The 23,442-nt window shown below is 48.3% G+C and overlaps 1 protein-coding gene across 6 annotated transcripts in view; it reads right to left on the bottom strand.

The window, feature by feature from the left end:
- KIF26A (kinesin family member 26A) overlaps positions 1-19,971 on the bottom strand; it is a 96,524-nt gene extending 76,553 nt beyond the window's left edge. The window contains exons 1-2 of one of the 6 annotated variants that reach the window (XM_086892877.1): positions 19,788-19,971; positions 17,044-17,289 (exon numbers count right to left, since the gene is read on the bottom strand). In XM_086892877.1, the coding sequence (XP_086749003.1) occupies positions 17,044-17,289; positions 19,788-19,922 (381 nt within the window). In that variant the 5' untranslated portion in view covers positions 19,923-19,971. Of the gene's footprint in view, positions 1-11,993; positions 12,091-12,178; positions 12,451-13,571; positions 13,589-17,043; positions 17,290-19,787 lie in introns of those variants that run through there. The other 5 variants (XM_086892873.1, XM_086892875.1, XM_086892876.1 and 2 more) reach the window with 5 other exon arrangements.
- Positions 19,972-23,442: the final 3,471 nt, after the last annotated feature.

The following is a 23,442-nucleotide window of genomic DNA, read 5'->3' as shown; positions in this document are numbered from 1 at the left end:
AAATTACCTGGCCAATAACACAGGCTGATGTTTGTCCTTTATTCCAATCAAGTTAACATTAGCTCCAGTCTATAAAACAGGATTTCACTGCACACTAATGACCAGGGTAATCGCAGAAACAGAACTGCACTATGATTACTGGGTGCTAATTATATCTTATAAAGAGTTAAAGACAATGAAGTACATGTAATAAACATTTATATGCAGTTTTTCACTGACCTGAAACAGCTTCATACATTAGTAGGTTAATATTACTGCAAAAACAAAGCAAACAGTTACATCTACATGATAAAATACATGAAACCCAAGAGCCAGATGTTGGTTCCTTTCATCCAGGTAGCAATAATTTAATTCCTGGGAAAAGATGATCTGTCTTGTTGTTTCATCAATACATAATACATCTCAGAACCAATCCTGGCACTCTGGCCTGGTCTGGGTACAAATTTGCAGGACTGCACAGAGTCATGGATCAAGGGTCTCCTTTTCCTGTGCAGCCATTGCTTCCTGGCAGTGAACAGAGCAACTGGAGATGTCCTCAGTCCATATCTGTATCTCCCCATTTATGCACAACAGCACAGACCCCAAAGAAGCTGTAAAGAAAAATTGCTTCCCCTCACATCCCTCCAGGAAGGCCAGTTCTCCATGGGTAAGCACAACAGGGAATGCCAAGAGCTGCCCACCCTCTCCACCACAGTTTCTGACCTCCAGCTCTGAGACACAAAGGGTCCCTTGGCCACCAACTAAGGGCCCTCTTTTCCAAGCACCATCAAGAACTGCCAGCCTTTGGTGAGTCATTTTGGCCACACCATCCTCATCTACTGTCCATCCCCCCCAGAAAACAACACTCATCACCTCTGGAGAGGTAGACAGTCAACAGCCACCATCAGCACCCACCCAAAGGTCACAAAATACTTGATGACACAGGACCTTACACCATGAGCTACTCAGCAGTTTTGCTAACTACACTACAATGTAACTGAAAAAGCACATCCCTCTGCAAGGTTACTCCAAGGCTGTCACTGGATAAACCATACCACATGTAAGATACACTCCTGAACAAGGCACAACTGATAGGAGCATTTAATAAACACATAGGAGCATTTAATAAACACAGCCATTAAGTAGGAAACATCCCTGCAGCAATTAAAAGTTTGCAAAGTACTACAACATACACCTGATTATCGCTCTGACATCTGCTTAGGTTTTCTGTGTCTTTGTAAGTGAGACCAAACAGGAAGATAATTGAGTTTATGGGCATTTCATGAGAAAAATGACAACAAGGTACTGCCAATTGTTCATGAAAAATGGCATACAAACTCAAATGAAGCATGTGTAGTGTTTGAAATGCTTAAAAGTTACTACATTGCATAATGAACCATATATGACCAAATGGTGTTTCTCCTACTAAAGAATAAAATTATTCTAAACTAAGGATTTCATCATAAAATGTGAGGAAATTCAGTCTGAAAAACTGCAGTTGTGCTGAGCACATTTTAAGACATATGGCAACTTTATAATGGTCATCAGGGATGAAGAGCTAAAATTCTGCTGCAGATTTTAAATTTAAGACATTTCACATAAAATTGCCTCTCAGAAAACAAATTAATTGTTAAGTGTGCATCCTCATAATGTTACAGACAGTATTTGGCATATGTAAATATGACTACCTCAAAATATGAATGCTGTTTCCAGTACAATTACCCAATTGTTTCAGAAAGGCTCGAAATAAGTGTTTAAAAAATTGTGTGAAGGCATCATTAAAAGTAAACAAATATAACAAGAGCTGCCTTAACTTTATACAGAATTACTGCAATATTATTCAGCTACAATATGTTATCCAGTGTTCAAAAGTAAATGCCCCAATTACTATTGTAAGTCTGTCATTTAAATAGTTCCTTCCTGTTTAAAATGTGGAGAACCAAATGCATTTTCCCACCACTAGGTATTGTGTAAGAGTCCTTTCTCTTCCAGCAAGCTGGCTGAAGATGGATGAGCTTCCAAACTGATATCATTTTTAATTACGTGTTTTTCTCTCATTACTAATTTCCTAAACACGTCTCTAATCTCGCAGTGAAATCTCTGAGCGCAGTAGTTGTATCCACATACATCATGCTCTTGAAAATTAAAATGAGATAATGATCAGGACTGCCATCACAACATAACCTGAAACAAGCAAGATACATGAGAGGTGATACATACCCATAAGACTGATCTCGAGTGTTTCTGGAAAGCAGCAACTGGATGGTTTCCATCCTTCCCGTAGAGCCAGTACCACAGCTAGTGGGGTCTAGGAGAGGGAGGTGCTTCAAGCCGCCTCCAGCCTTGCACTTTCCACCAGGCATTTACAAGCTCATCATGCTAAATGCATTTCCACCCCTTCACTCCCTTCCCCTAAGCACTGCACCAAGAAGCCCTGTGTGCATAAGGCAGCCAGACCAGCCTCTGCAGAAGATGCGCTCAGGTATCCCAGTTCCCTCCTGCCAGCGGGGCTCCAACAGCTCCTTCCAGCTAGGCCAAGGTCTCCTGCAGGGACTGCCTTCCCCAGGAGCACAGGCTGTGTTGGAGGCAGCCACACCCACCAGACAGGTAGGGAGGCACATGCCCACGCAGGCCCCATGGACCAGGATGGGTCAGACCCCCGGCTGCTGCATCAGATGCTCTCTTGGCAGGAGCTGGGACCTGTCAGATCAGGTCAACCAAGTGCCAGCCAGTTATTCCCATGGGATCCCTCTCATTCCTCAGATACCTCTCACTAACCTGAAAGGCACTGCACAGCTGAACAGAGCTGCAGCACTCTCTAACCATTAAACCAGCAGGACAAAACCGAAGCTCTTCAGGGAGGGGGGGAGCAAAAGAAAACAAAAACAAAAGGGTAACTGTCACAGGGCTTTCTTCCCAGCTAAACACTTCACACACCAAATTCCTAAAGGAGTGATGCTTTCAGCACATCAGCTGCCTTCTCATCAACTGACACTTCCCAAATAAAGGAGGAAAATCCTAGAACTGTTCAGAGTAGCTGACATTTAAGACATCAAATAAAGCAAAACCAGATAAATCAGAAGCACTTAAATAAGTTTGTATCTTCTAAGCAGTCTTAAAATATGTCACAAGTATGATTCTGCCTACTCACTCAAAGAAAAGGAATCTCTGCTGTTTTGCTGCCAAAAAGATGAAGGTAGAAAGGGACTAGAAATACAGCTGAAGTGCACACACCAGACTAATGCTTGTAAAACCAGTGCATGTCTGAGGAACACCAACACCAGGGCCCTGGTACATATGCATGCAAGTCACTAGTCTGTAATCACAGGCTGATCAAAATGCATGTGCTAAATGGAGTAAGCTTATCTAAAAATGTAATGCTAGCTGAATTGCCCTGGGCCCCTAGGGAGGCCTGCAGCACACTGTGAGTGGGCTGGAGTTCAGATTCTTTTGCTGAATTCACACGTGCTGCTGTGGAAGCTGGATGATGGAAAAATTAAACAATTTCACATTTTCTTCTCAAAAAAAAAAAAAAAGTTCAAAAAATTTCATCATGTTTTTTTACCTGCTATCTATCCATTGACCAGGATCAAAAGCTCTAAATCCAGCCTTAACTTCCTCAAAAACTCAATTAAGAAATTCCTACAAGAACTCTGGTTCCTCTTGAAAACAAACACTTCTCCTAAACTTCACACAGCAGAGGGAAGGAAAAGCTGGGGATGCTCCCATTTTCTCCTTCCCACAGCACCTTGGGAGGACCATCCAGAGGACACCCACAGACCCAAGGCTCCACCAAACCTTGGCCTTGCAGCACCCACCCCTTGGCTGGAAGCAGCACCCACCGGGGAGCCAGGGTAAGGCTGAACTGCAGAACACAACCCTCAGCCTCAGGTGGGAATTCACTGACCACCAAGGGCAGGGCAAGCCTTTCATGTGCCTGCTGGGTTATGACTGGGCTCCTACTCCTTCTTAATTCTCATTAACATTTGCTGACACCTGCTTTACAACCAGAGGGACAGGTTCTTTACAAGAAGCCGTTTCACCTTCCCCAGTTAATGTCTTAATCCACAGACTGAAGCAGGTCAGATTATCTACGCTTATCAAAGACAACATTATGCTTCATAAGCTATTTTTCTGCTTCAGTAAGGAGCAAGTACATTTTATTTCTTACTATGTTTACCCATTACCTCACCGAGCTGCATTATTGTTAGTCTTTCTGAGGCTCTCCTAGAATAGGAATGCATAAAACAGGATTTCCTCCAGCTCTGCATACCTACTTACTCCAGAGTCATTAATGACATAGGATTGGATTGAACAAAGACTTAACATCAAATGAGCATTCAAAACAGCTGGGAACAAAAATATATCTGCCTGGAACACTGCATCTGTGTTTTGTCTTTTGAAAAATGCCAATGAGGCAAAAATTTGGTTTCAAGACTACTTTTACAGGGATGTTTTCACGAGAAAAAAAGGACTTGTGAAACCCTTGCATGTGGGACATGTATCCCAGAGGGCTTCAAATTAAGTTTATAGCAGTTTTTATACAAAAATCCATAAATCGAGTTGTCCTCTTTCTGGAGATCACATGTGACTTAACTGCTGTCAAAAGGAATTCTGCAGAAAGGACCCAAGAGCTGCACAAGAATCCTCAAAAAAACTACATTGTCCTACATGTGAAACAAGCAATAGCTGAAGGGTAGGTAACTATCCTCAGAACTGAGCTCTGAGATTTTTAAAATACCTCTAACCAATATTTTAAGGAAAACTTATAGATGTATACCTGTAAGAAAAAAGCAAGTGATACTGTTCCAGGATTCGTAGAAATTAAGGCTATTGCTTGGGTTCAGTGTTTAGCATCCAAAATAACCTTGGCAATCTCTTAAAGACCTCTGTCTGGGTGGTGTACACAAAAGCAGTGGCAGGCAGCAGGCTGGGAGGCAATGCAGGGATGCATGAGGAGAAGCACTACAGGCTCTGTGTGCTGCTGTCAGCTCCCACCTGCCCCAGGACATTCCCTACCTCTGCCTACAAACACAGCGATCCTCCAAACACTAAGTAAACAGTCTTTGAAGATAACAAAGCTTCTTCTAATCTCTCACTGATGTCACTGCTGTATTGTACTCAGCTGAGCTACAGAAATCCTGGGTTAACTCACTCTGTAAAATCAGGATTACCTTAACTCTGTTGTTGCACAGACTTCAGGAATCCTGTTCAGGTACAGAAAGATGTTTTTCACTCAGTGAATCTACGTTTTCTCTCGTTGAATAACCAGACATTTTTCAGCTCACTTCCTTAGCAGCAGGTGGACCATTTCTTACTATTATGTTTAGTGAGACAGCTTTTCCAAAGAAAGCACAAGCACAGCCTCTTGGAAGGACAGAATGCCATGGACAATTTTCTAACACTAGCAAACAGGACTGTTGCTCCAGTGACAAGAAGGAAAAATCAGATTGAGCCTGGACCAGTAGGGTGAGATTCTCGGAGTGGTCCAGGGCCAGGAGGTGGACTTGTGGGTCCCTTCTAACTCAGAATCATAATTCTATGATTTTAGCAAGAGAAATTAAAATAAAAACTGTAAAACGAAAACAAAAAAGTAGAGACTTCCAGTTACTCACCTCAGAGGACAATGACTTTGCGTTTACACTTGTCTTCACTCCCCAGGGTGAAGTGTTCTGCATTTCAGTTCTTTACTCTCTACTCCACACTTCTCACTGCACCCAATCCTCCAAGAGCCAAACCCTCCCACAGGAATAAAACACTCAGTGAAGAACTCAGGGTAAGTCAGGAAAGCCAACCCTGCATATAACACATCTTTCATGTCATCAAAAGACTTGGAAATATGATGCTGAAGCCCAACTAAATTCTTACAGCACAGACAGAGCAATTTTGCTTTTGAGTTGCATGTGCTTATGAGCAGACATGACCAGAATAATAAAAGAACACAGAGCACAAATCTGAGAATAGGAGCTCAAATTGTGCCTGAATATTCACACTCCCTGTCAGTCCCAAAAGCAAGTTTCTTTTGGAAAGCCTGAATATTGTCAGCCGGGGTTTTTTGCCTCTAGTTATAACAAATAGATCCTGGCACTACTTCTACACACATACACATAAACAGGTAATTATGTTCCCCCTGAGCAGGAAAATGAAGAGGATGTGTTGGAGAAAAGCAGACGGAGGTAATGATACCAACACAGAGAGATGGATTTGGAATACTGACACTGACCAGCTCTTCAGTCTGGTTTCCACTGCAGCTCACCCATGTAAATCAACCAAAACTGCACAGAGCAGACTTCATTTCCCACCTGTTAACACAGGTTATTGATTCCACTGTCAATAAAAGAACCACGATGCAAACTGCTATGAAACAAAAATCCAGTGTCGCATGTAACCGGAGACAGAAGGAGGGAGATGTACATTCAGGATGATGTATTGCTGAAAATACTCTTCCCTGAACCCAGCCATGGCTCCCCAAAGGGTTGTTACCAAAGACATGACTACCTCCCACTGCCAAACTGCCCTCAGGGAGCCAGTAAGACTGAGCCAGGGTGCTGCTCCTTGTGATCTACTGAGCAAATGCTGAGCGCAAATTTCCACACAAAAATCAGAGAAACCCATTCACAGCCTGTGTGTTTCACAACATGTCAGCATGAGAAACTCTCTCAATCACACAAATATTCTTCTAATCATTTAGCTCTTTGTAGAAGTCTCAGATTTTAAACTTGAATAACAAGGAACTTCACCAGAGGTCAGTCAAGCAGCAGTAAGACTGCACAAGTTGGCAGGTTAAAGCATCTCATGTGTACAAGAGTACAAGCATGAAATTCAGAAAGGGCCCCCAGGGATCCCAATGCAAGACATGAAGATGTAATTAAAAACCATAAATCCATCAAACTAAAAATATGTAAACTTAATGTATTAACTCATATATTTTTCTTCCTTGAACACATTTGTCTTATTCTACACTCCTTAGGAGCCTACAAATAAAAAATTAAAAGTATGAGAAGAAATATTTCTTAATATGTAAAAAGTGAATATCAATAATAAATGCTTTTTACTTTATTCTTACAGGTAGTTGCTGAAAGAAGCTCTCTCAGCAGTCTGCTGAGATTCTGTGCAATTTATGAATTATTTCAACTGTATCTCTTCTTCACAAAATCCACAAAAGGACAGTATCTTACAGTGTTTCCATGCCACTCAATCATCCACACAAAATTACCCTTGTGAGAGCTTGTTGGAGGAATGTCAAAAGTATCTGCCTGCCTTTGCAACAAAATCTTCAGAAAAAGACAAACAAATAGTTCAGTTTACAGTTACACAAGTTACACTAACACCTGAACATTTTAAGAGCAGATTCAGGGTTTAACTTTGAATTTCAAGCTACTGGCAAAATAGTTCTAGGTGAAATCCTGTCCCATGTTTCACCCACGGCACGGTTTCCAAGATAGCTTACAAAAACTCTGCAGTACCTGTAGGTCATACTAAGTCCAAGGCACATCTTCTAAAAAGGGTATTTTGGACAAACTAACCCTTCCATCTTCTGCTCACTGACCAGAGAGGTAGCACCAAGCACTGCCCAGAAACGACAGTGGCAAAGACATTTGTCCCTCACTTCCACACTTCAAAGACCAAATTTTACAGAGCAAATTTGTTTCTCATCATTAATGAGTGTTTCCTTAGAACCAGGTTTCCCAGGGCCATGCAGCAGTTTGGGAACACCACGGGTGACCCACAAGGAGCAGTGCAATTGAAACAAGGATGGCCAGATTTCCTGATCGTACAATCACTTGCTAGTCCTCAAGTTTCTGACTGTCACATTCCACAGAGTCTCTGGAGACAGCTCCTGCTGGCCTGTTTTGGGGTGGGAATTGGACATGTGCCACCAGTCTGGCATAGTGCCATTGATCTCAACCACTTCAGCAGTCTCATCTCCTCCAAAACACTCAGCAGCACCCCTCTGCTGAAGGCCATGTGATGTACCCTGGGCATAAACACCATCCCTGAACTCCTCAGGAGCCACATAAGATGCAAAAGCACCAGGCAACCCCTGAAAAGAAATTTTTACTCAATAAAGCCATATGCAAGCTGTAGGAAACTGCTGTAGTCTGACATCTAGAAGAAAAGCAGCAATGCCAAAAGGAATAAATACATGTTACAACATACAATACAGTAAGAACAACATAAGGTAATAAAAACAGAATACAATACAAACTGAGTACATTTAACATCCCAAATGAGTTCAAACACAAAGCCAAACGCTGCCCATTTACAGTATAATCAGCACTGATCAATTTATACACACAGACAGCAACACAAACCATGCTGTAACAAATGGTATGTGGCAATAAAACAGGAAACACATTTAAAAATAACCTTTTGAATGCTGTGAGAACCAGGACTAATGCTTCTTTTTCACTGTTCGTGCTGAAAGCCAAGCCAATGTCCAGCCTAGTCAGAACTATCATATTTCAGTTTTGTACATCCCTCCCATCCCATTCACCCAGCAGTATAAAATCCCTCAGCAACATCAGGGGAATATTTTCTAAGTGCTAAACGAAAATTGATCATCTTCCTACAGCTGTCCAGTGTTCCAGTCAATCCTGCACAGGTATTGATGTTTGATAATAGCAGCCCAGCCCCAGCTGAAACTCAGAGCAGCTTGCAAACTCCAGGAATGCTGATCAAAGACAAATTTTAAGACTTGACTCAAAGAAGGAGGTTGTACTCACCTAAGCCTCTTTTTGTGAGCAAGAGCTAAGATTTCCCTGATTCACTGTACATTAGGGTAATGTGCATAGCAGTCAGACTCTTGGTGATAAAACAAACAAGCAACAATGGCACTATGCTGCCTAAAATAGGTGGATATATTTATACTAAACATTTTTTCTCCAACATGAGAATGAACATCTGCCAGCTACACCTTAAAGGGTCATGCAGCTTCAAAGTAAAGTCAGTCCAAAGAACTATATGCCAAAGATTTGCACTTCCGTTAGCTTATGCTAAAGAAGAATATATTAAGAAGAATATAAGTGACATATTCTCACCATATTCCAAATGATAGCAATAATAATTTGAAGCTTTGTTCGTAAGTTCCTCCATAAAATTTAGCTTTCTTTTCATTTAAAAGTAAAATATTTTTAATGAAAAACGAGTAATTATACACCTTGGCATAAACTTCAACAGCAGTAGGAGGGACTGAAGCCACTAAGAGCCCCCAGTTTACAAGGCTACATCGCATTTCCACAAGGCAGCTTTCAAGTTACAGGAAGGCATCATGCAGTACACAGATAAAACTTCTAGGTACCATCAGCACAGCTCTAACCCCTGCTCCCTGAGCTGATCTCACACCTGCTGCTTACTGAAGCTCCACTTCAACTGGACACACACCACAGACCTTCAGTCTCCTTCCACAGCCTCACCACTCCTCTCCTGGTGAACTAGCAGATTTTCAGGACTACCTGTTACTGCCTTTACAGTTTACTTGAAGTTCACAGATTTTCAGGTCTTTCTGCTGTTGCAGTAACCCCAGCTCCAGAAACTCCTCCCCAATACCTGACCTGAAAATTCAATAGCAAATCACAGAGTCCCCTATTTTCTGTGTCCCTGTGTTATACATTCCTATTGTGCACATTACAGGAGCAGTCAGTTCTACTAACAGCAGTTGATGTTTCATGCCATAAAAGCAAGAGAGAGTCCCCACCACAATAAAAAGTTCTTACTGGAAATGAACAGAAGATGGAAGCATTTTTTCTCTGCTGAGCAAAGGAGAAATTAAGCCCATGGATATTAAGCTGCTTGCCCAAATTCACAAACTCAGTGACAGATCCAGGGATTAATTCAGAATTTGCATCCCTGAGGTGGGACAACTCCTGTTAACAGAGGCAGCAGGGGGTATGATTTTCCTCAAAGTAAAAGCTGCATGGCCCAAGTTTTCTCCCATAAATCATTATTCAAAATTAGCAGACACTTGTTCAAGAAGTCATGCAGGTCCTGATCACAAGCATAGCCAAGAATACACAAGATTCCCACCTTCCTAAAGATCCCTTCCACTTGGAGATATACGGGACACGTAAATATAAAATAGTTATTTCAGTGCTGCAGGTCTGCAGTCAGAGGACAAGGAGACAAATCCAGACAAGTTAAATTCCACTGATTTCCAGTAAATAATAAAGAGCAGATACAGTACTTCCAACTGGACAGCTGCCTGCCATACTCAGTATGACCAAAGTCCAAACAGATCTAGTTCCTGAAGGTAATCCAATTTTGAGAAAGGCAACAGCACTGGCATATGGAAAAATATTCCATAAGACATGCAGATGCTTCCAGAGAGATTCTCCTCATCTAACCAGGGTGAAGCAAAATCTCTGCTCACTTTTCATGACAAAACATTTATCTGCCAGCTGAAAACCCAGGGACGAGCTGACTCTTCCCCACATCAGCATCTTCACTGTGGCAAGGACAACTCAGGCCCACAGAGTGCAGCTATTTTGGGGTACCCAAGCAGCAACTGTGAACATGGTGGGTAATCCTGGTCTTGGTGGGAGGAAAAAAAAAAGAATGAAAATCTTGATGGTTTCAGTCATCCCCACTCCTGTACCCTGCAGTGCCAGGTCCACAGCAGCAGCCACTGTCAGCTGCTGTGAGCTAGGAAAGAGGAGGAGGATGTCTACTGCCTCCAACAACCTCATTGTTAACAAGTCAGAGGTTGGGATCACTGTAGGTGGAAACTCTTGGCAAAAACAATAAAGCAGCTACTACATATTTCAACAGGTTCAAAGTAACCTCAGATGTTAGGAGCAGATGCTCTTTTCCACCCCCTGGGATTTTGAAATGGTTTATGTGTTTCCTCCCTTTCCCCTAATAGGGCAGGGTGCTGAAGGAATTAGCCAGAGAAAGAGCCAGAGAAACACTAATTACCCTCAGCTACCCAGGAGACCACAGTACCTTCAGCTAATTGTGCAATCCCCTCTTCAGATCCCCCAGTGAGGTCTCTTGCTTCCAGCATCCAAACTGCAAGATAATCCCTCTCACCTGTATTTTAAAAGGGCATGCTTGAAAATCCTAAGCATCATAAGCAAACTCATTACAATTAGTTTCCACAGCCTGTCCTGTCACACGGGGAACAACTGCGCCGAGTCAAGGACGGGAACTGCTCGTGTCAACACATTTGACACAGTCCTGTCACTAACCCTGTTATTAGACTGCACACGTACCTGCAATCCACATCTGAGCACACTGCCTGGAGCACTCCACAGCCAAGCCTCTGCAAGAGTCTCTCTCACAAAATTAAATATTAAATGTGCATCTTAAAAAAATGCCCCGTAGTTTCATATTTATTAACTAAGACCTTACTTTTCCACTTACGCATTTTTGAAATGTTAAATATAGAACATTTTAAGGCACATTTAGTGCTTGTAAAGAGCTGTGAAAATTGGATTCCTCTAGAGAGCAGTCTGTAAAAGACAGCTCTTCCACTCAATTCCCGTTATCCATATCAACCCAGTTGCAGAAAGACCTCCCAAGAAAATAAGAAGAGCCCCTAAGTAACAGGAGACCCCAAACTTAGCCAAGACTCAGCTGTGTCACCACTGTGACTCCCAAAATCCAGGCAGTAAGGGGCTACCCCAGCAGTAAGTGCTGACACACTAACAGAAAATAATGGGCACAGGCAGGAAAACTCAGTGAAACCAGGGACTGCTCCTAAAAGCTTAGACCGACTCCACGTGTACCTCAAGTGTTGCAAGAAGTCTCCACATGCTCTGAATCCTTGTTCTCTCAGGGAAGCATGACCCTGCAAACACTGAGGACACAAAGCCCTCCCCTAGGGTTCTCCACAGGCAGCACAGGCTCCTGGAGCAGCCAGCAGTGCACAGTGAGGAGACAGGTATTGGCCAGGGATCACATGAGCTCTCCTTGCCTCTGCTCCTGCTGACAGCAGACCATCAGGGCGGCCAGGATGGGAATTACAAAGCATTCCTAACTCTCACACATCAAGACTACAGCTCTCAATCCCATACCTGTCCTCTCAGCCTGGTTTTCCAAAGCAGTAACAACTACTGCATGGTCCTTCTTTCCATCCTTCTTACTGACAGCCCACCTAAACAGCTTTTGAACCTGCAAAATTATTTGAAATTGAGGTAGAGGGCACAGAACAAGTTCCTACAACTTCCACAAACTATGAGAGAAATTGGGCAGTACCCACATGTTATTAGTTGTTTGGCAGAAGCCAGATGTCCAAGTTCTAGCTTACTGTCAACCAAACAGTGTGTGCAGCTGCAGAGAAGATGCTGCCTCTTATGGAGTCATCTCCAAGGAGGGAATAGCTGGGATTAACGCAGAAGGATAGGGAGAACAAATGCAGTGAACATCCATCCCACCATCCTAGTTCTGTGCTGGTGGAAACATGGGGGAGTTATTTAACATACAGGAGAAAGCCACAGGAAAGAGCCTGCCTAGCCCAAAACTCTGTTCTTCATCTCCCCTTCAGGTGATGCAATCAGCAGCACACACAGGTGTGCTCCCACCAAGAGACCATCACTTTGACCAGAAGGAGGAGTGATAGGAGTTCAGTCCTGCAGCACTGCCAGGCATTTGCACAGGTAAGACACCCACACAAACAGCACAGCTAAAGCCAGCTCCATCTTCCCTTTTTTCCCAGAGTACCTGCAATTCCTCCAACTCTGACTGGTGTAACACTGAGCCCTGACAAGGCTACAGCAGGCTAGGACTTGCTTAGCTACCTCAAATGATTCATGGTTCATCAGCAACAAAGGTATTACCTGTTCTGCTCACTGAGGCTCCCTGCAGACCAGGGCTGGCAGCATGATCCTCTGTACTCAGCTCAGCTTACCTGGGCAGCTGGGAATACAGGACTTTTTAGGTATTGGGGAACAGAAGATTGCCAAGCCCACCACTGGAAATACAGCCACACTCTCTTGTCTGTCCTTCAGGCCCTTGGAAGCAGTTCAGTGGTGTGCCTCATGGGGATAAAAATTTAAAGCAAAACAACAGAACAGGGAAGAAAATAAGCTCTTTAAGACAGGAAGAATTTCTTGAACTCAAGCTATAACACAAAATTAATGTTTCTGCCCTGATTAATGTTGCCTCTGGCACCTGCCTGCACTGGCAGTACAGTATACACTGCTCAGACTGGGGGTGTCTGGGCATGAGGGTGGATGGAGACAAGTGAAATGCAGTGTCTGAATCCCTGGGCTGGGAGAAACATGATCATCAGTGCTAACCACTTTCAAAGTCAACTTCTGCTGGTCTTTACCTCCTTTCAGTTCTGATTTTAAAAAAAAATCTTCTAATACAGTATACCTAGGAACAAGCATTACTTTTCTACAACCAAAATATTTACACTAGTATAAATCCCTTCTGTGGATATAGTTGCATCCATGTGTGCATTCCTCACACCAGGAGAGCTTTTCTCCTCTGCTCATAAGGGATTAGCTAAAACCATTTTACAGTAGCTGTATATCCTTAAGGCTATTTCCTGTGCCAGAGGCAGCAGAGTTTACTTCCAGAAATGCAGCTCCAGGAGCACATCTCTCATATTGAACAGTCCCTGCCTCTCCACTTGTGGAGACACACACCTCACTCTGACATACACCTCCTCAGAAATGACAGCATGTTTGGGTTTTACCTAACAGGGGCAATCACACAAATTATTTAATTAGCATTTGTGAAGCACAATGAAGAATTTAGGTGCTAAGTAATATTATTACTAATTTAATCTACATCCCATTCAGTCCTCAGTGTCTTCCTGAAACTGCCAACAATGATGCCAATTAGTGGTAATTGTGGTTTGTGACAAGGCTATTTGCCAACTGGGAGTGAAACACAGACCACCAACTCATTTCCCATGGATTGTCCCACAGCTGCCAACAGCAACAACTTCCAGGCACAGCAACCTGCTCTGCACTCCAGCCAAAACTCTGGCATTAGGAGATCCTGTATCCCATTACCGACTCTCCAGGGACGCAGCCTGCAAAACTTTCAATTAGGGATAAACCAAGACACCTTGTTTTTCCCTACTGCATTAGTTCAGGACATGACCCAGTAACTGATGCCAACACCGCAATACCAAAATGTTAATCTGGGATAATTTCAGATTAAACTTTGCTTGATTCCATCCACACTTAGTGAAAATCGCATTTTGATTCACACACAGGCCTCACTGTGGTGGAAAACTGTAAAGGCAGCAGCAGTAAAATGAAGGGAATTGAGAGTGTAGGATGCAATAAATCTTGTGCTTGGGAGACTGTTTGAAGAGTTTCGACATAAGCAAAGAGGTGTATCTTTTTATCAGCTGTCCAGAGAGGTTTGGAGGACTTTGAAGAGACACAAACAACTAACAGTATTCTACAATCAATGCACATCATCTGAGCACTGAAACTTTAAATTATTTATATATTTTAAATACATCTAATTGAAAGGATAGCAACACAAACTGTATGAATCATAGCCCTCACAAGTAATTAGATTTGTTATCCCTGCAGACTGCAAACAGTGTGTTGGTTTTCTATTCTAATGTGAATTCAATCCCTTGTCAGCTGCCCCACACATGAGAATACACCTCCACTCTTTCATCAGGAAAGATATCAACAGCAGGAAACTAGCCCTTCTTTCATCTCTGAGGCACCCACCCACCTTTCCAAAGGGTTTTCAACCAGGTGTGGAAACCTTTCTGAATCTGTGCTGAAAGATCTCTTAATTATTATGGCAAAGGAGGTAAATCCTTTGAGAGCAGCATGCTCCAAGCAGTAGCCTTCTGGTGTTTACTCATCCAGTAGGTGCTTAGTTTGACAGTGCATTAGAAGAGCTTGTAGGGAACTTTGGACTTGCATTGTATGGGCATGAAACTCTTACAGAGAGGAGCTGCTTTTTCAGATGTCTTGTTATATAATTAAACAAGAAAGGGAGGGGGGGAAATCGAGCAAGCTGCCTTTTTGGCACAAACATTACACAGCGCTCACCCTGCCAGCATATTGCATCAGATTCCCTCTGCAAGGCCAATTCTCAGCAGCTGAGTAGCCGAACCCCTGACTGTTATCTCCCGCTAACCTACTTCACGCTCACAAGGCAGTAAGTACAACTGTTTATTGCATCTTCCTTCCTGAGGAGCTGCTCACCACACCAGGATTAGAGGGAATCTGAGCTTGCAATTAGGCTACAGGTCTCAAGTGTCAGAGAATGCAGTTTTCAAGAAATTTCAGCCATCGAGCCTTACTGCATGCTGCACAGTGAGTAAACTCCAGGTATCTGTTACTCCGTGCTCAGGTCTGCTGAGGTTCTGACTCTGTGATGACTCCTATTTTATTACGTTCCAAGGCATGCTTTGAAACCCTGCAGAAAAGGGGGATTATTTTACCCATCATCGAGTGCTTATCAAGGAAGTCCCCCGAGACTTGCAGGAAGGAGACCACACAAACAGGCCTTTGCTCACAGGTCTCCTCACCTGAACACCTGGCTGAGGCCCCTGACTCTCCTGCACTGGGAATTTTTTTTTCCCATGGCAGAGATCCGCTCACAGATAGGCCCAGATTCTTTATGGCAGAGGCCCACCCCAACAACAGGAACAGGGGTTTCTGTGCTCCTCATTGAAGCAGCCTATCTCAGGCACTTCACAAGGGAAATTAAACTTCTTTCCACCATTTGCAGCAATCCAGAAAACAAAAGGTCCAGCAGTCCTGAATCTAATAAGATAAGATACGTGACCTTTTACACCACAGAAATAAGAGCCTACTCCAAACCCAGCAAGTCAAAAGAGAGACTCCTGTCGATTTCAAAAGGCTTTGGATCTGGCCTGAAAATGCAAACCTCACCGTGCATTTGGACACTGCTGCACAATGCACTTCCAAACAAAACTATATTTAGACTCAATGGGAATTCTGTAGATCATACAGGAACTCTTTGAATGAAAACGAAGGTCAGTAGGGTTTGGCTTCCTCTTCAGACCCTCCCCCCCATTCTTGCAAACATCCAGATAAGCATTGTTTAGAAAACAATACGTTACTTCCAAATGTTATCAAAACCCCAACACACGTTTTGTGTGTCCTGAAACAGAATCTCAGGGTCTTCTGTTGTATTTTGCCCCATCAGCTAATTCTCAGGATCTCTTCAGATGTCTAGGCAATACTGTATCAAGACTGTCTTTTTTCACCTTTCAAAAGCTTTGCTCTACCTGCTCTGACAAAGGAAAAGGGACAAGGATAATAAAGGCCTTTGATAAACAGAAAACAAACATGGAAAAGAAAAACTGTGCAGACAATCAGAACACATGCTAATAAAGCTGCACCTGTGTTAGAGGGAACCTCCTGCCATCCTCATGCACTTTCTCCATTCCCTACAGGTGTTAAGTGCCACGGTGCAGCACAAACTGGAGGAAAATGACACAGCCAGTGTCATTATGCATTATGTCCATAATGCCCCAGAGACATTATGGACAGGAGTGAACCCATCAGCCAGGCAGGCACGTTCAAGCACCCAGAGGGCGAAAGCACAGCCCACTCAAAAATCATCCCACTCAAAGTTTCCTCCAGCGCCACAGACACAAGTGTTTGATTCTCAGCTGCACTTTATGGACTTCTCGGAAGGAGGAGCTGAAAGCCCGCCACCGGCAGCTTCTCTTAGGAAGGATGAAGGCAAATCCCAGTCGCGAGAGCGAGGCGGCATCCCTGGGGCGGTGTCAGGAGATCTGGGCGGCCCCGGTCCTGAGGAGGGACACGGGCAGCTCCCCCGGCACCCGTCTGGGGCGGCCCTGAGGGCGCGTCCCGGGCAGCAGCGCGGCCCTTTCGCTCCTCTTCCCAAACTCCCTGGTTCAGTTTCAGCTGTTTCTGACAGCCGGTGGCTGTAGCAGCGGCTGAGCGTCCAGCCGCACAGTTTCCCTTTTGGATTAAAGTCCGGGACGGGAAATCCTTGAACTTTTGAAAAACCTTCCCCGGTTGGAAATCTCCAACACGCTCCCATCCCAGATCCTCTGGGGATGTAGCTGTGACCCCGCGCGGGCCGGGGCCCGCAACCCCCCGTCCCCGACCCCCCGGCGGCGCCGGGCGCTGCACTTACCGGCGGGGCGTTGGGCGGGCAGCCGCCGGCAGCCAGCCGGGCCGCCTGCCTCCTCAGCTCGGCCAGCTGCGCCTGGCAGCTCCGGCACCAGCCCCCGGCCGCCGCCCGCTCCAGCGGCCGCGGCTCGGTCCCCGCGGCGGCTCCCGCTCCCTCGGGCGGCGGGCGGCTGGCGCAGCGCTCCTCCTCGGCGGCGGCCGGCGGCCTCTTCCGCGGGGAGAGCTCCCGCACCGCGCTCCCCTCCGCCACCTGCGGAGACAGCACAGCTCAGCAACGCGGGACGCGGAGGCAGCGCTGCTCCCACCCTCCTCGCGAGGAGGAAAAAAAAAAGGGAAGAAAAAAAAAAAGTAAGGAAGGAAGACTATTGGGAAAAAAAAAAAAAAAAAAAAGGAAAAACCAAAGAAAAGCTCAATCGCGGGGAGGAGATGAGTGCTGTAGGAACTTACCCCCGGCGCCCGGGGATCAGGTCCCTTCCTGCCGGCGGGCGCGATCATGGCAGCGGGGGATGCTCCCCTGCCCCGCTCCGCTAGTGCGGGCGGCGCGGTGCCCGGCGGCGCGGCCCGCCCGGCGCGCCCATGGCGGGGCGGGGGTCAGGGCTGCCAACAGTGATCGCGCCGGGTCCCCGCCGCCCGGACTGCCGCTCTAGGTGATGTTGCCTCCCATGTTGGGATGGGAACGAAGTTTGGGATGGGAAAGGAAGGCGGAGTGAGCTCCCCACGGCGGCACGGGGAAGGACCCAGAGCACGGGAGCACGTCGGCAAAAAAAGCTGGAAAAGTGCTCCGAGGGCAGGGGAGGAGGGGCTGGGCTGGGCGGGGGCGGGTGGGGTGGGGTAAGCGGGGCGGAGGAGCCTTGGCCGGGGCGGGATGGGGTTCGGGTTTAGGTTTGGGATAGCGGCGGGGGGATAAAGATACCATTTCTTAATGACCCTACAGGGAGAGTGCCAAAATCACTGTGACTTAAGTCGTTGCTTCCTTCACGCTCTAACACCCAAGTTCCTCGGGAGTCAGAAAAAAAGGGCCGGGCGCGGGGTGCGGTCCCGCCGCGGGGCGCGGAGTCAGCAAAGCGGTGCTGGGGGTGCGGGCCAGCTGCCAGCGGGGGTCAGGGGTCCGGTCCCTCCGCTCCCCTCGCTCCGCCCCGCGGCTGCCGCTCTCCTGCGCGGGCTGGGATACGGTGCTCACCCCCCAACACCCCCGCGGGCAGATGCGCGGTGCCGCGGGGCTCAGGCCCCGTGGGGCCGGCTCTCCCGGCGCTCGGCGGGCGCGACGGGATGCTCCTACGCGCGAAAATTGACCTGACAGATGGAGAAATTAACGTTCGCAGCTAATTGTCTACTTGGCTGCCGCTCCGGCTCGTATATTTAGCACTTTTCTCCTTCTTTTAGTTTTTTCCCCCCAGAGAGCGGAGTGCTCGCCGCTGTCTGTCACGGCGGTCCCGCGCGGGCGGCGCTGCCGGGGCCGGGACGTGCCCGAGCCCCGCGGGCTCCGCGCGGCCGCCGCCGTCCCTGTGACCAGAGCGCCCCCTGCCGGCGCCGCCGCGCCCGCGGTCCCGCCCGCGACGGAGCAGCCGGAGCCCCAACCGCAGCCCGAGCCCCAACCGGAGCCCGGGTCCCAACCGGAACCCGGGTCCCAGATGGAGCCCGGGTCCCAACCGGAGCCCGGGTCCCAGACGGAGCCCGGGTCCCAACCGGAGCCCGGGTCCCAACCGGAGCCCGGGTCCCAACCATAGCCCGGGTCCCAACCGGAGCCCGAGCCCGATCCCGAACCGGAGCTCCACGGGGCCGTTTCCCGGAGATGCCAGCGCGGTTCCTGGGCCCCTTCCCCGGCACCGCGCGAGTGGGTGCTGGCGGCGCGTGGGGTCTGTGGTGAAGTGGGCATCGCCGAGCAAAAAGAGTGGGGAGACACATACGGATAGGGGAAAAATTAATCCCGCCCCAGGAGGCACCTTTCCGTCGCCGCTTAAACTTTTCTGGCTCGCCCGAGCACGTGTGTGAAGGATGCATGCATGTCTTGGGGCAGGGCTGGGGCAGTGGGTGACGAGCACAGCCCTGAGGCTCCCCGCACCGCGGGCAGAGAGAGCCCCCCTGCACTGCGATCGCTACCCCCGCCCGCCCGGGAAAAGTTCGGGTGCGGGAGTAAAGCGGAGAGCGGGGGGACACGGGCTGGTTCCCGGGGGCTGCCGTGCGCCCCTCTTGGGGCTGGCAGGGAACCGGGACCGGCACAGACACGCACCAGGGACGCCGCGTCCCGGCTCCCCTCTCCCCGCCTGCTCGGGCCAATGCTGCTCTCCGGGAAGTCGCTCCGAAATTTCCTGTGCCCAAACACCATCTGCAAAACCCTCCCGCAGCTCCAAGGCTCGGGTTGGACGGGGCGGGGGGTAAAGGGGTGGGCTCCCCGGCCGACGCTGGGTTGAGCCGCGCTACGGGGCTGAGCAATCTCCTTTTCTTACTAAGTACAAAACCCTCCTGGAAGCAGGGGGACGCGGTGCCACCACTCCCCATCTGGCACCGGGGTCACATGAGGTGCCGCGCTGCCCACGGGGAAGCCCCAGGAGGGGTCCGAGAGCGCGGTTCCCCCGCGCCCCTCCGCGCCGCTCCGCGGAGCCGCCAGGACTGTTCGTGGTGCTGAAACCTGCCCGGCACCGCCGCCCGCAACTTCGCACAGCCAAGTTTGCCACCCCTTTCCCGTGAGCGGACCGTCGACCTCCTTCTGGGCCCCAGTTCCCCCGGACCACGGCAAGATCCCCTTACCCTGGCTTTCCTCCGCAGGAGGTGGCTGGTGAAGCCGAAGATGATCTCCGAGTCCAAGCACAAGGCTCCTATCTCCAAGAGGCTGGGATTTTTCCTCGTGGCGTTGGAGGCATCGGGCGATTTTTGAAAAGCCATAGTTTAGGGTTTGAAATATCCTGCTCCCTGAGCGGAGGCGATGTATTTGTATACACACACGCACACAGAGTGGGAAGGAAAAAAAAAAAAAAAAAAAAAAAAGCTAAAATAGCAGACACCTCCCACCCCTTTAAAAAGAAGGAGGGAAAAAAGAAAAAAAAAGAAAAAAAAAAAAAAAGAAACAACGCCAGACGCGGGTGAGTTACTCCGTCATCTGCCAGGATGCGCCGCCGGGATGAGGTAGCCAGCAGCCGGGCAGACCCGCAGTCTCCCTGCCTCTCTCTGCTGCTCTCCGCCGCTCTCTCTCCCGTTTTATCCCCCCCTCAGCGCACCTTGCCTGACGAGCGAGCGCGGGCGCGGAGCCCTCAGCGCCCCACAGGCAGCGGGGCCGCGGCCGGGGCCGCCGCTGCGCTGGGTGCGCGGGGCCGGCAGCGCCCTGCTCCCCCGCCGCCGGCCATCAGCTCCCACCGCCCGCTGGCCAGGAGCCCGCACTGCGAGCCTCCTGCCTCCCCCCATCCACTGCTGGGTGGGTTTAGTGGCTGGGTTGGTGGGTTGTTTTTTCCCTCCTCCTTCTCCTCCTCCTCCTCCTCCTCCGGGGTGAGCGCAAGGAGGGAAAAGCTGCCAGTGAAGTCAGTTTAGGAGGGAAGAAAGACACGCACAAAAAAAAAAAAAAGGAGGGGGGGGGGGAAATAGGGGAAAGTAAAAAAAAAAAGGAAAGCGTGAAGGAGCAGAGTAGAGCACTTTCCGGAAGGGACGCCGCCTTTCACTCCAAAAAGCTTCCCCCTTCTTTTCTCCCCACTGCTTAATTGTATTTGCGGTGGTTGCGGACGGCGGGAGGGAGCGAGCTCCTCCTCATCTAGGGGCCGAGACACAGGTGCCCGATGGCTGCTCCCGGTCCGGCAGCCTTCCCTGCAGGCTGCGTCCCCGGTCTCCGCCGCGTTTCCCAGCCTGGGGCTCGGGCAGGGCTCGGGGTCCCCGCGGAGGCGCGGCCCGTCCCGTCGGGGCGGGCGGGATGGATGGAAGCGGGGAGGGGGCTCCGGGCAAAGCGCTAATCCCTTCCCGCCTTCTTTCCCGCTAAATAAATAATCCCCCCCTGACAAAAGCATTATCCAGCTTCATATGCCCTGCCGTGAAAGGGAGTTGAATAATCTATTTATCCCGGCTCCGCGCCGGCCGCCCCGCCCGGCCACCGGCTGCTGCTGGGCGGGGGGCGGGGGCAGCCGGGCCCGCTGCTCCCACCGCAAGAGCGTCCGGGGCAGGGCTGAGGTCCTGCCCCGCAGCCCAGCACGTCGGGAGGGAGCTACGGAACGGTGCCGGCTGCTGGGGAGCGGGGAGGGAAGGAGGAAAGGAGGGAAGGAGGGATAGAGATTAAAAGGGGAAAGGGGAATTGAGGGAAGGGAGGAGGGAGGGAGGAAAAGGAAATAGAGAAAGAGGAGAGAAGAGAGAAAAGAGGGAAGTCTTAAGTCTCTATGACCACAAAAGGACACCGTAGTTTATGCTGAATTTACTCAGTTGTCTGTTCTGGGCTTCCCAGCTCACAATGATTCTGTGTGTTAGCTGAAGGAAGAGGGTTAATAGGTGTCTCTGTAGGATGGAGGGGTACAGGTGTAACAGGCAGGCACTAAAGCAGTGCTGGGAGGGAGGAGAGGAGGGTTGGAGTGGTGAGATGCTTACAGCAAAGGTGCAAGGGTTTGTTTGGCTCCTTGCTGCGTTCCTTCCTGATGTCCAGCTATCAGACCAGAGACATGCCAGTGTGTTCAGCTTGTCCCTGAACCCATCTGGGAATGGTGTCTGCAGGGACTCAATCCCTGGGCCACTCACCCTCTCATCCCCCACCAATCCTGTCCCAGCTTCCCAAGGTCTTCCACCATCCTCCCCTGCACATGTTCCCCTGCTGCAGAAGATTCCTGTGCTTTGAAGGTCTCCATTACCAAGGGAGTAGGAAGAAGTGGGTGAAGAGGAGTGCAGAAGGAAAAACTATTCAAGCAAAAGGACAACAACAATCCAGGTAAAAAGTGTCCCCACCCAGGCACTCGGTTCAGGTGTTCAGCATGATGTAGAACAGTGCCCCTCACCAGAACCAGAAGCATGAAATGTCATTTCCCATTCACTGGAGTCTTTCCCAGCTCGGCTTGGAAACATTCAACAGCAGACAAAAACTCAGCCAGGCCAGGAAGGCTTGTTGTCTGCTCTGAAGAAGGCCTGAGGCATCTGTCACCATCCCCCACATTTTCAGACCAACCAAATTTAAGCACTGATGCCATGCTCAAAGACAGCCCAGGCCTTCCCTGTCCTCATGGCACTTACAGCCCACCATGACCTCCTTCCCCAACACAGTTTATCCCTCTTCCCTGACTCTTGGCAAAGTCCCTAGGAAGGACTGGGTCTAAAATATGCCCTGAATGTCAGGCACTGAGGGTCCCTAAGCAACCCCAACCTCACCCCTAATCCTGGAGAGTCTCCCTTTAATCACCCCTATTAAAGCAAATATCTCCCCACCTCACTGCCCTCAGGTGTCTTGCCGATAAACAAGCTGAAGGGAAAGTTATTACCTTTTATTCATGGTGTCTAAACTAAAGTAAAACATCAACAGGGTGACTGTACATAATAATATACTAGATAAAGTCCATTTTTCTTGGGCCCTCTGAAAGCGATCCCCGAGCATTAAAACGGGTCTCTTAATAAATATCTTATCTCCCCGCCACAGAGCCCTGGCTGCAGATAACCAGACAGCCATTACTGCACCTCTGAAATAACCCCATTTCCATCAGGGCCACTTCAAACAGGCTTCTCTTTAAAGACCCCTGCCTCTTCCCTGAGGGGAGGTGGGAAAAGGCTTGAACCTCCCTGGGTGGGGGATTTCATCCAAGTTCCCAAGCATGGTGTGAGGTTACTGCATTGCGATGCATTCCCTTCCACAAATAACCATGGAGCAAGGCATTCTGCCTGCTAGCCACAAGCCTAAATCCATCTGCCTTGTGCCCTGCTTTGGGGTGAGTAGTGCTGGGCTCCCACTGTTCTGCTCCCCTGGGCCTGCTCTGCAAGCAGAGAGAAAGCTGAGGAGGAGAGGAGGGACATGGCAGGCAGCTCCCACCTCAAGGGAAATGGCCTTCCCAGTGTGTGCACCCCAGGCTGCAAGGTGACGCTGTACAGGTTGCACTGGACCCCTTTATTAATACACCATACAGGTGATAGAGGATTTATTAAGTATATTGCTGTGATTTCACATTTAATTTACTAAGAATACAATGGTTTGGGCTAGAGGACCCAAGGGAAATCTAGGCAAGAGTGAGCAAAAATCCATGAAATTCAATGTAGCACACTAATCATGAAGGCATTATAGTATTAATTGCTATAATGATATACTTCTAATCCTATCTTACACTGCACCACATAATTTCATTGGGTAAGAGAGGAAAGGAATTAAATTTAGTTCAATACAGGCAAGCATGTAACTTAATAGAGTAGTTTGACTCCAGCACACTCAGGAGTTCAGGGCTGATGTCACAGAACATGTTCA

Source organism: Cyanistes caeruleus, chromosome 6 (genome assembly GCF_971803275.1).
Source record: "Cyanistes caeruleus chromosome 6, bCyaCae1.hap1.1, whole genome shotgun sequence".
Classification (NCBI taxonomy): Eukaryota; Metazoa; Chordata; class Aves; order Passeriformes; family Paridae; genus Cyanistes; species Cyanistes caeruleus.
The sequence above is the reverse complement of the archived record's forward strand: the minus strand, read 5'-3'. Positions and strand labels throughout refer to the sequence as shown.